The following is an 11768-nucleotide window of genomic DNA, read 5'->3' on the forward strand; positions in this document are numbered from 1 at the left end:
ACTGGGAGGAATGCCAGGAGCGCCAGTGAATAGTTCAGCAGGTTACCCCATGAATCCAGAAGGTGTCGCCCAAGCATTAGTTTTGGGAAACTATCAGACTCAAAGCTGACTAGAACAGGATATGAAAGTCAGAATTGACATTGATGGAAAACCAGAAGAATTTATTGTTGATACTGGGGCATCATATTCGGTTTTAAATAAAAGACTGGGACCTATTAGCAATACTACCATACAGGTAGTGGGAGCAACAGGACAATTGGAAGAAAGACCCTTTTTACAACCATTAAACTTGAAATTTGGAGGAAAGGAGTTAGACCATCAGTTTTTATATATGCCTAATTGCCCCAAACCATTATTGGGCAGAGATTTATTGTCATTATTGAATGTCAAAATCATATTTGAGCATGGAAGGGTAAAATTAGAGGTCCCGGGAGAAGAAATTGCTAAACTGTTTGTAATAAAAGAAATTGATCCCTCTCCTATTCCCATTGAAGTGGATCAGGCTGTAGTACCTTGGGTATGGGAGACGGGGAGCCCTGGTAAATCAAAGGCTGCTCAGCCGGTGGTAGTAGAATTAAAGGAAGGAAAAGAGCCAGTCAAAATAAAACAATACCCAATTACATTAGAAGCTAGGAAAGGTGTTGCTCCTTTGATAACTCAATTTTTAACACAAGGGATTTTGCAGGAATGTGAATCAGAATTTAACACTCCTATTTTTCCATTTAAGAAACCAAATGGTAAGTACCGGTTAGTGCAGGACTTAAGGGCAATCAATAAGATTGTAAAAGACATTCACCCAGTGGTTGCCAATCCATATACTCTATTAACATCTGTGTCAGAAAAGTTTAAATGGTTTTCTGTTGTTGATTTGAAAGATGCTTTCTTCTGCATCCCTCTGGCATTGGAAAGTAGAAAATATTTTGCATTCGAATGGGAAAGTCCTGACACTGGAAGGAAGAGACAACTCACCTGGTCTTGCCTGCCTCAAGGTTTTAAAAACAGTCCAACGATATTTGGAAATCAATTGGCAAAAGAATTAGAAGAATGGAAGACTACCGAGGTAAGAGAGTCACCTTTCTCTTATGTCATTCTCCAGTATGTAGACGATATCTTTCTAGCAACAGAAGAAAAAGAAACGTGTTTGAAATTGACTATTGCTCTATTGAACATGCTGGGTCAGGCTGGCTACCGAGTGTCAAAGGAGAAAGCGCAGTTACTAAAGGAAAGTGTAATCTATTTGGGATGCGAAATCACCCAAGGGCAGAGACGGTTGGGAGTCAATCGAGTGGAAGCAATTTGTGCTATTCCCCTTCCCAGGAATCATCAGGAATTAAGGTCTTTTCTAGGAATGGTGGGGTGGTGCAGGTTGTGGATTTTAAATTTTGGACTTATAGCTAAACCATTATATGAAGCTTTGAAGGAACCACGGCTAAACTGGGATCGACAGAGGAAAAAGGCCTTTGAAGACCTGAAACAGGCCCTGAAAGAAGCTCCGGCGTTAGGCCTTCCCGACTTAAATAAAGACTTTCAGTTATACGTGAATGAGAGGCAGAAATTAGCGCTGGGAGTGCTAGCCCAGAGACTCGGTTCATGGAAACGTCCAGTAGGATATTTTTCGAAACAACTGGATGCAGTAAGTGCTGGTTGGCCGTCATGCTTGCGGGCAGTTACGGCCACAGTGATCCTTATCCAGGAGGCCAGGAAATTGACTTTGGGGAGGAAAATAGAGGTATTTGTGCCTCACATGGTACTGGCAGTTTTGGAACAAAAGGGGGGTCACTGGCTTTCATCCAGCAGGATGCTACAATACCAAGCAATTCTGAGAGAACAGGATGATGTGGATTTAAAAATGACTAATCATATTAACCCAGCAGAATTTCTCCGCAGTGAGCAGGAAGAAGGAGAACTAGCACATGACTGCATGGAGGTGATTGAACAAGTGTATGCCAGCCGAATTGATTTGAAGGATGTCCCAATGGAGAACCCGGATTGGGAACTGTTTACTGATGGGTCCAGCTTTGTGGAAAGTGGTACCAGGTATGCGGGATATGCAGTGGTAACAGCTACAACCGTAGTAGAGGCAAAGGCCTTGACCCCTGGAACCTCCGCTCAGCGAGCTGAAATTATTGGACTCACTAGAGCCCTAATGCTGAGCTCAGGAAAGAAAGTAAATATATGGACTGATTCTAAATATGCCTTTGGGGTGGTGCACATTCATGGTGCCCTGTGGAAGGAACGAGGGTTGTTGAACTCTCAAGGAACTGCTATCAAATATAGAACTGAAATTCTAGCCTTGCTAGACGCAGTACACCAACCCGAGAAGGTTGCGGTAATGCATGTGAGGGGTCATCAGAAGGAAGAAGGGAAGATCTATCAAGGAAATAGACTAGCTGATATCACAGCACGAAGAGTGTCCAGAGAAGTATGGATCCAAATGGCCTTGATACCTACCAAGGTGAGTCCTGTAACTCCACATTTGATCCAGGAACCAAAGTATTCTCCAGATGATGAAAAACTAGCCTCACTGCTGCTAGCGCAAAAGAATGCAACTGGATGGTATGTAACAAGTATGGGACAAGTTGTAGTCCCCACCCGAATTATGAAAACTATTTTAGAAACTGAACATAACAAATGCCATTGGGGAGCAGAAGCATTAGTAAAATTTCTAAAAAGAGAAGTAATTTCTAACCAGATGTTAACATTGGCAAAACGGGTGAATGCCATGTGTCCAACCTGTTTGAAGAACAACCCAATAGTTAGGAAACAGATCCAGTTAGGGAAATTACAAGTGGGGCCAGAACCAGGAGATTACTGGCAAGTAGATTTTTCAGAATTACCAAAAGCACAGAACTATAAGTATCTTTTAGTGTATGTATGCACTTTTTCAGGCTGGCCTGAAACTTTTCCTTGTCGAACAAATCAAGCAAAGGAAGTAGTCAAAACACTGTTGAGGGAAATCATTCCTAGATTTGGGGTGCCGTTGGGATTGTCCTCAGATAGAGGTTCACATTTTATAGCAGGAATAGTACAAGAGGTTGCTAGGATGTTAGATATATCTTGGGACCTACACACCCCTTGGCGACCTCAATCCAGTGGCCAGGTAGAGCGGATGAATCAAACAATTAAGGGACAAGTTAAGAAAATTTGTCAAGAGGCAAAAATACAATGGCCACAGGCATTGCCATTAGCATTGCTCAGAATCAGAATCAAACCCAGGGAGCGATTGGGAGTTAGCCCATATGAAATCCTATATGGGAAACCATACCATGCTAACGTGTTGAAAGGAGATTTGCATGTGCAAGGGGATCAGACAATATTTAGTTATGTCATGTTATTAAACAAAACTCTTAATGCCTTAAGGGGAGCCCTGCAGTGGAACCGACCTATGCCACTAGAGAACCCGGTGCATGACATTCAACCAGGAGATCGAGTATATGTGAAGAATTGGTCCACACATCCCTTGAAGGAAACATGGGACGGGCCCCGGCAAGTGATCCTAACAACCTATACAGCAGTAAAGGTCAAAGGAATCGACTCATGGATCCATTACACTCGAGTCAAGAAAGTCCCTGCACAATGGGAAACCCAGCTGGTCTCCCCAACGCAGATGATTTTTCGCAGAAAGTAGCATTTTTGATTATATTGTTACTGGTGATAACGAAACCAATTCTTATTAATGGTTCTGTTGTAGTTGCAGCTACCGAACCAGTGGTGGATGTCATAAATGGAATAGATGTGAACCTGACCTGTTCTGTAGCGAATGACCAGAAAACTGAAGTCCAGAATATACAAGCAACCTGGAAGAAAGGTGCCAATATAGTCACGGTTTGGGATAAGGATGCACGAAGAGCAAAGGTTCAGAGAAGAAGAGTGACAAGGCAAGTAATGGAAGGGACGGGACAGCCCGAGATAGAAACGGATCTAGATAGGAAAGGTCATGAGAACCTAGTAGTAGGATTAATTAGAGATTTTGGAATAATGCAAAACGTATCCCGAATTACAGCATGCTTGCCACTCCCAAAAGCAGCAGGAGAACCAATCCCATGGGGAATTGTTCCTGTGGGACAATTGCCGAATGCCACTGTAAATGTTACGTGGAATTGCAAAATTGAAACCCAAGAAAAAGGGGAATGGGTAACTGTATGTGCGATCTTAGGTTCGTCTAGAGTATCCAAAGAGCAGTGTGAACAGATGCCAGGTTATTATGCATGGGATCACCCACAGATACCAAGAAGGTGTTTAGTAATACCTGAAAACACAACGTATCCTTGCCAAGTATCTAGGGTATGGAAAAACAGATATGAGAAAGAAGAGGTATGTCAAAATGATACTAAAATAACCACCATGGAAGAATGGAAAAGTATTTGGGGACCCAGTTTGTTAGAAACATATAGTTACTTAGGAAAGGTAAACTGGTGCATAGAATGGAAGGGAAAAAGAGAACAAGACTATGGAAAGAAATCATCACAGAAAGACGAGTTTCGCCAGAAGGGGAGAGCAGTAGGGTTATGGAATTGTTCTCAAGTTCTCACTTGTGATACTAAAAATCAAATAGGGATAGAGCCAGTAAAATTTTTGTTAAAATGGGGATGTGAGTGTAGGGGATATAACCATTCACTTGAAGGAAAGATTAGGGGCCGATGGGATTGTAAAACTACTACTGTAAGAAGTCCCGGGAACCTAGTCTGGGTGACCGGACATGGACACTGGACTACTCATATGCCAGTAGACGGCCCGGTAACCCAGATAACATTAGGGGTTCCCACATTATGCCCCTTTTGGAAAGAGTCAAATTTAACTTGGGAAGAAATTGGAGGAAGAATGAAACGGGAAATTGGAGATGACATACCAATTGGAGATGAATGGCACGAACCTGACGCTGGAGTTGCAATTGGGTGGGTTCTAGAATCACTCTTTACACCTGTAGCTGCTTTTAGAAACAGAGAAATGCTGTACAAATTGCTGGGGCAAACTGAAAGATTAGCAGCAGCCACTAAGAAAGGATTCAAAGATATAAATTCACAATTGCAAGCCACATCCCGAATGACTTTACAGAATAGGATGGCTTTAGATATGCTATTGTTAAAAGAGCATGGTGTGTGTCAGTATTTAAAAACAAAGATTGACCATTGTTGCATCCATATTCCAAACATGACTTTAGAAGTAGAAAAAGATATTTCTCAATTAGAAACAATTGAATTTAAAACAAGAGACATTGAGAAGGAGGCACAACACAATTGGATTGGAGAAATTTTTAAATCTTTAGGACTTTCAGTTTCTGGATGGGTGTCATCAGTGATACAGAATGTTCTGTTATTTGCAGTCTTACTACTAATTATTTGGTTAGTGTATAAGTGTGTTTTAGGAGTCATTGAAAGAGAAACAAGACGCACCAGAAGAGTGATGAGGGCCTTAACAAGAGATAATGAGAAGTACCCGCCTCCTCCGAAGTATGAAATTGCCGTCGGGCGAGAAAATCCAGCATTTGAAAAACCCGACGATGATTAAGAGTTGAGCATTCTTGCAGAAGACTGAAGAATGCTCAAAAGGGGGGAATTATGTTGCCATCACATTCATTTTATTCAATAAACTGTATTAAGTTAGTAGCAAATGTTAAGAATTGACAGTAGTTGACAGTAGTTGACATTAGTAGTAGTAGTCATGCTAAGGCTTGGTAGGCCGCATGTAACCTGCAGATGAACTTTATAGCAGATTTTGTAATATAAGCAGTGTAGCTAAGGAGTGTATCCATTTATCTAAGGAATGTACCTTTGGCAGAAACCTAAATGTCAGAAAGATAATTGTACCAGGTGGTAAAAGTGAAGTAAGAATTTGTAATGATGAAGAAATCATGTAAAGAAACATATAAAAACCCTGTGATTTTTCAGTAAAGATGGGGTCTTGTCTTTGGACGCTAGTCCACAGACTCCCGGGCCCTCAATAAAGCACCGCATAAACGACTTCGGTTGTTTGTGTTTTCTTCGGATCGGGCAACAGCAGGATCCAAAGGAGAGGAGGCAAGGTCCTGTGCTGTATGAGGGGCTGGTGCACTTCTCCTCTGCAGAGGGAATTTGGGAAGTAGAGCCATTCCAGGAGCATTCCAGCCACGGCCATTGGGTGTTCCTGGGATTACCTCGGCTCCCTGATGGAAACCCTCTGGAACACAGCCTAAACACACCAGTCCACAGCTCAACAACAGCCTCCACAACGAGGTTCTTTGCTTGCAGAGGTTTTAGCCAAAGCCATTGTTTTAACACCCTTTTTTAATACTTATTTTCAAATGTCTTTGACTGGAGGAAGAGTGGAAGGGGCTCCCAATTTAATTCCATAATCCCCCTCAGCCTTGCTTAATGCACCCACTGCCTGGCCTCTGTGAATTTTACAGTGGTGTTTTGGGTGGTTGCAGCACTGCACTGGAAAATGTCCCATCATTTATTTTGCAGCTATTTGAGGGAAATGATTCCCAGGGTTGGAAGGAAAAAAACTCTGTCACCCAGATGGGGCTGGACCTCGGGGCTGCCACGCAGATTCCTGGATGAGGTAGTTTAGAGTCCAGTTGAAAACTCCCAAATTTAACATTAAAGCAGGAGCAGGAGACTTTAGCAGTTGGTGAAAAATGTCATTTTTGGCTGAGGGGGTGGGTGGGGCTGCAGGGAACAAAGCAGAGTGCCCAGCTCTGAGATACCCAGGTCCCCTGGGATGAGTCTTCCCAAGCATGGCCATGGCTCACCCCAACTGTCCTTGGGTGGGAGGGATGGAAGTACTGCTGGAGGGAAATTCCAACAACAGATTTTGTCCTGCTGCTTTCTTCTGACAGGGAAGGAGTGCCACAGCCTGGTTTGTTTTCCACATGTTCAAGAAGGACAAAACAGGGCTTTAAAGAGTCTTAACACATCTCACAAGCCTCTGGTCTCCCTGAACCCCCTCCCTCAGTTCTCAGCTCCCAGGATCTCTCCAATATCTGCTTGAAACCTGCACCAAGAGGTCAGTGTCACTCTCAATGGGATTTTTCCATGTCCCATTTCAGGATGCACTGTCTCCCATGGAAATGTTCCCCAGCCATTCCAGAGGCATCCTGGAGTCAACAAGGACAAAACCCCAAACACAAGGGCATGGGGGGCTGGCAGAGTCCATAGGCAGCAGCAAAATTAAGATGGGAAGATGGGTTTGGAAGAAAGTCAAGTTCTGAAAAGTGTGACCTGTAACAACCTCAGTCACCAAGCAGGAGGAAGGAGCAAAGGGAGGAAAAAAAATGAAAAGACAGATCTTCTGACTGCACAGAACAGGAGCCAGAAAGTTGTCCAGAGACATCAAGAAACACATGGAGAGAAGAGGTTCCTTAATAGGAAATGGCAGATCCTTTAGACTTCAAGGAAAATGTGGAGAACAAACAGGAAATGCTTTTTTCCACCTCTACAATCAAATTCCACACTTGTCCCATTATAATCCAGGGATAACAACAAAAACCTCAGGGAAATAAGGACTGATGGCACAATTCTGTCCTTATGGACACCATGGGCCTTCACAGCTTCACCTCCCACCTGCGGTGGTTTTCCAGCAGAAACTCAACCACACAGAACTTAGGGACTTCACAAACTGTAAATGCACTTTTATTGGTGAAAGAGAAATTAAAGGAAACAGCCAACAGGGCAAGAACTTGCAGGTGTTGAAAACCACCTCACTAGAAATTAAATTAAATTAGTCCTTCGATCAAAAAAAAAAAAAACCACTTTAAAGGACCTTCCAAGAATGTAAGGCCTCTCCAAATCAAGATGACACACAAAGCATAATCTAGCAGGTTATGTCTCAAGCCCTAATAATTTAAGGCCAAAAATAAAAAAGAGATTCTGAAATCTGAACTACTGAGGACATCAGGGGAAAGACTTTTCCCAGAGATACAAAGCTGGAAGGCTATAGGAGAATGTGAATGTCCATTAAATGATGGAAGTGCAAGAATTAAATGAAATATGGGGTCACTTTACTGAAGAGGAATTTATGGAAGTTTCCATGTTAAAGCTTTTCCTTATGAGGGATAAGAGGGAGATGTCATCTCATGAGAAGAATCTTCATACTCAATAAATAAAAATTATGGGAAGAGAATTTTTGTATGAGACAGCACTTTGAGAAATGTTCCAAAATCCCATCCTCAGATTCCATGATTAATGACTTAAAAAGTTCATTCTAAGCTCACACTCCTGTGGGCAAATTTACACAGAACAGTTTTCTAATCCATCACCTCATGCAGTAATTGAGAATTAATTTTATAAGACTGTATTTAAAGAGTATTAATGAGCTTATTTATAATGTCTGTCTGTTAGGGATATCAATAAATATAAAAAATACATCAAACTGTTTCATAACCTTTTATTTCAATAAAAGCATCAATAAAAATCCCTATTGCATTCCTTCCCAATATTTCTTTTATTTTTGTAAAATGAAAAATATAATTAAAACATTAAAATCCTCAAAACTTTATGGAAAAGGGTATAGGATACAGAGGGATGTAATTTTATTGAAATTGTTTACTTAGCTGAGGGAGTTCCAGTAAAACTTGCATGTCCAGGGAGAGAGGTCATGAATTCCCAGTTGCAGTCAGATGCTTTGTGCCCAGGCTTCCAGGAGAAGACACAGAACCACCCCTTCTCCTGGGTGTTTCATTCACAGCTGGATTTGGCATTTCTGTGTGAAATAGAGATAAGAAGAAATGTTTAGATAATAGTCAGAAATTTCACTGCTTTGCAAACCAGGCAGATTAAGTTTCCCCAGTCGCAGCAGGGCTGCACACACTGATCACAGTTCACAGCAGCTAATGGCTGCCATAAAGAAATATGAGATATGGATCAGTCCACAGAGCAAGGGATGACACTGCTCCAGCAAGGTGGAACTTAGGCTGAATGGATTTTAGGATTCTCAAAAGGAAAAAAAACCCATCATATTTACATCACCAGAACAAGTAATTTATCAACAAGATGAACTATTGCAAGATAGAATTTAGAAACAAAGGCAAGCAGCATCCTGGCTGTTCCTCCATTGCCCTCCTATAGGATAATGTTGCACCCAACTCTTGGATGTCTGGCACCATCTAGAGGAATGATTGGAATGATGCAGCAGAGAAATTAAATATTAAATTATTAAAAATAGCAAAAATCCTAGAGCAGATCTTATATAATATCTAACAGCTATTTAGTTATTATTTAACAGCTCTTGTCGAGGGAGAGAACCACAGGAAGGTGTGGGAGCTTGGAGATTTGTCCTGCAAAAACAGGATGTTGGTTTGAACACGAGCCCTGCACTCCAGCAACTGTAATTAGTGCTAATTATTTTGCACCTCATTTATTTTTTTTAAATAAACTATGTATCGAAATTTGAGGTTTCTGTATGTAAAGATCTTAAACTTGGACTTTTCAATATTCCTTTACTCACAACTGTGTAGCACAAGGCACCAACTCCTAAATTCCTTCTGAACAGCTCTTATTTTTTAATCAGTTAAACAAAAACTTGGATTTAATTTAACTACTATCCTTGTTTGCCATTTAGCTCCATATGAAAGGTCCAAGATGAGCAGGATGTTCATAGAAATCCTTGTGGGTTGCTTCCAACTCAGTGTATTCTATGAAATGTACACAGAAAATATATATTAAAAAAAAGTCAAAAATGCTTAATTTGTTCCAGAGTTTAAATCCAGCTGTATTCAGGCATGTGTAGCCCCATCTAAATTTATTGGAAAAGTACAATGCAGGTAAACCCACCACAACTGCACAATTCTGCTCTAAACTTTCTTTTTTTTTGATATTTAACTGTACATTTGTGGTTATGCTAAACCACAATTCTGTTTTCATACACAGCTAAAGCAGGATTTGACTCATGAGGACAGAATAATCATAAATAAAATATGAGAGACACACCTTTACCTGGTGTTACAAGCTGATTGTGGGGAAGTTAATTTAATTTTGTAGTCAAATTAAACAGGGGCTTGAGTTTTACTTTTAACTACAACTGAGAGTAAAACTCCTGTCTCAGTTTTGAAAGACAGTTGTCTGCCAAGGAAATCTAGAGCCTGCCTTGGAATGGAGAATGTAAACTCCCTTCCCTCCAAATTATTATAATTTTGCAATTAGGGGCTTTCAGGCAAAGATATGGGAATAGGAGTAACAGTTCTTTACTAGGAATATTAAAAAATAGAAAATACAAATGTAGTAGTACAAAAAAACAAGCAAGGAAACAAACAAAAATCCTGGAAAAACCCTGACAGAGTCAGGGATATGACCTGACACCCTGGTGGCCAGGGTGTTGGAAGCAGTCCAAATAAATCCTCCTGGAGTAACAGATGTGGTTCTGTGGGGTAGAGAAGGTGCTGTAGAAAGTCCAGTGGCAACGAGATGGGTCCGGTCTTCCTACGGGAATCCAGTGGAAAAAAACTGGATACCTTGTGTCCTTCAGTCCTAGTTTTTATCTAGCTAGGAACAGCTGGCTCCTCCTCCACTGGGTGCAGGATCTCACAATGGGATGATGGAATGTGTCATGTCATTGGTGGGCCCTAATGGGCCATTATCAGAAGATGTCCCCTTGGAGGATGGAGGAGTGGTGAAAGAGATAAGAAACACTGCCCCACCTGGTTTAAATGGCTGGGCCATTATCAGAAGGCATCCTCCTCCCTCCCCCTGGAGTTACAAGAGAAGGATAAAACATCTCCCAAAAATCAGCTTTCAACAGATGAAATAGAATACACCTTTTTAGGTTACATAATCCAATACAACACCAAATGGGGAGAAGCAATGGGTATTTGAATGTCATCAGTTCCTAATCTTAAAATCTCTCAAAAACTTTAGTTTTCATTTATTTAAAGAGCAGTATGGAAAGAAACAGCTACAATCCAGCTTCTTCCTTAAATCATCTCTGTTCCTGAATCCCCATTAGTCTGTTCTCCCTCCTGCCACCAGCTGCTGCTGGCATTTACATAACAGAGCTCTGCTCTGAGGAAAGATGAATCAGCACATCCATAAAATCCTGCTTTCACTTCGAGATTTACTATCACCCCCAGCATGCTGCTGCTTGGATGCAGAGGATCTGGAAAAAGATGAGTCATGGAGCTGCAGGATCCTAGAGTGGTGTGGAAATGGAGCTCCTGAGGAAAGAGAGGATGGGCATTACTGACCAGAGATGACTCCTGGAGGGGAAAACCCAGGAGAGGTAGGAAGAGGTATTGATAACAGCCCTTGTAGCAGGCTTGGGGAGTAAGGAAGCAACTGAGAGAGCATTAAGGAGAGGAAGCTGAGGTGCCAGGGAGTCAGGAGTGTTGTGAAAGAAATGGGCAATGAGACCTGCCCCTTTTTAATGCCTTTATTAAAATCAGGCCACCGCTGCTCCCTCTGGACAGGACACCGCTGAGGAGGAAGTCCAAGTCGAATCTGCTGCTCGCGCTGCAGAGTCGGGATTCCTGCCTCACAGGGGTTCCCAGGAACTCCCCTTGGCTCACGTAATCCAGGGGTGTCTCTTTCTCTTAGCACTTTTTAGGTTATGGTGAGGAGATAAAAACTGCTCATGGGTAGCCTGAGGTTCTGTCTATATAAGAATGTCTTTTCCAAGTTGAGATCTTGTGTTGGCTTGTTGTTTTAGGGGCTTTCTGGTGCTAATTGGACTTCCGCTTGGAGCTAAGCATCATGGGAGTCTCTTGGATTTTCCTATTAGGCGGTATCAGTAGTTCGACAAGCAGGCAAGGAGCAGGTGGTGTCAGTAGTTTGACGAACAGGCAGGGAGCAGCGGAGGCC

The 11768-nt window shown here is 41.9% G+C and overlaps 1 protein-coding gene across 4 annotated transcripts in view; it reads left to right on the forward strand.

The window, feature by feature from the left end:
- Positions 1-5946, forward strand: part of LOC120764830 (uncharacterized) — a 118107-nt gene extending 112161 nt beyond the window's left edge. For all 4 annotated transcript variants that reach the window (XM_040088896.2, XM_058423880.1, XM_040088897.2 and 1 more), the window contains one exon: positions 3361-5946. In XM_040088896.2, coding sequence (XP_039944830.1) covers positions 3472-5508 — 2037 coding nt within the window. In that variant the 5' untranslated portion in view covers positions 3361-3471 and the 3' untranslated portion in view covers positions 5509-5946. The remainder of the gene's footprint in view (positions 1-3360) is intronic.
- Positions 5947-11768: the final 5822 nt, after the last annotated feature.

The sequence above is a fragment of the Hirundo rustica genome, chromosome W, assembly GCF_015227805.2.
Source record: "Hirundo rustica isolate bHirRus1 chromosome W, bHirRus1.pri.v3, whole genome shotgun sequence".
NCBI classification, from domain to species: Eukaryota; Metazoa; Chordata; class Aves; order Passeriformes; family Hirundinidae; genus Hirundo; species Hirundo rustica.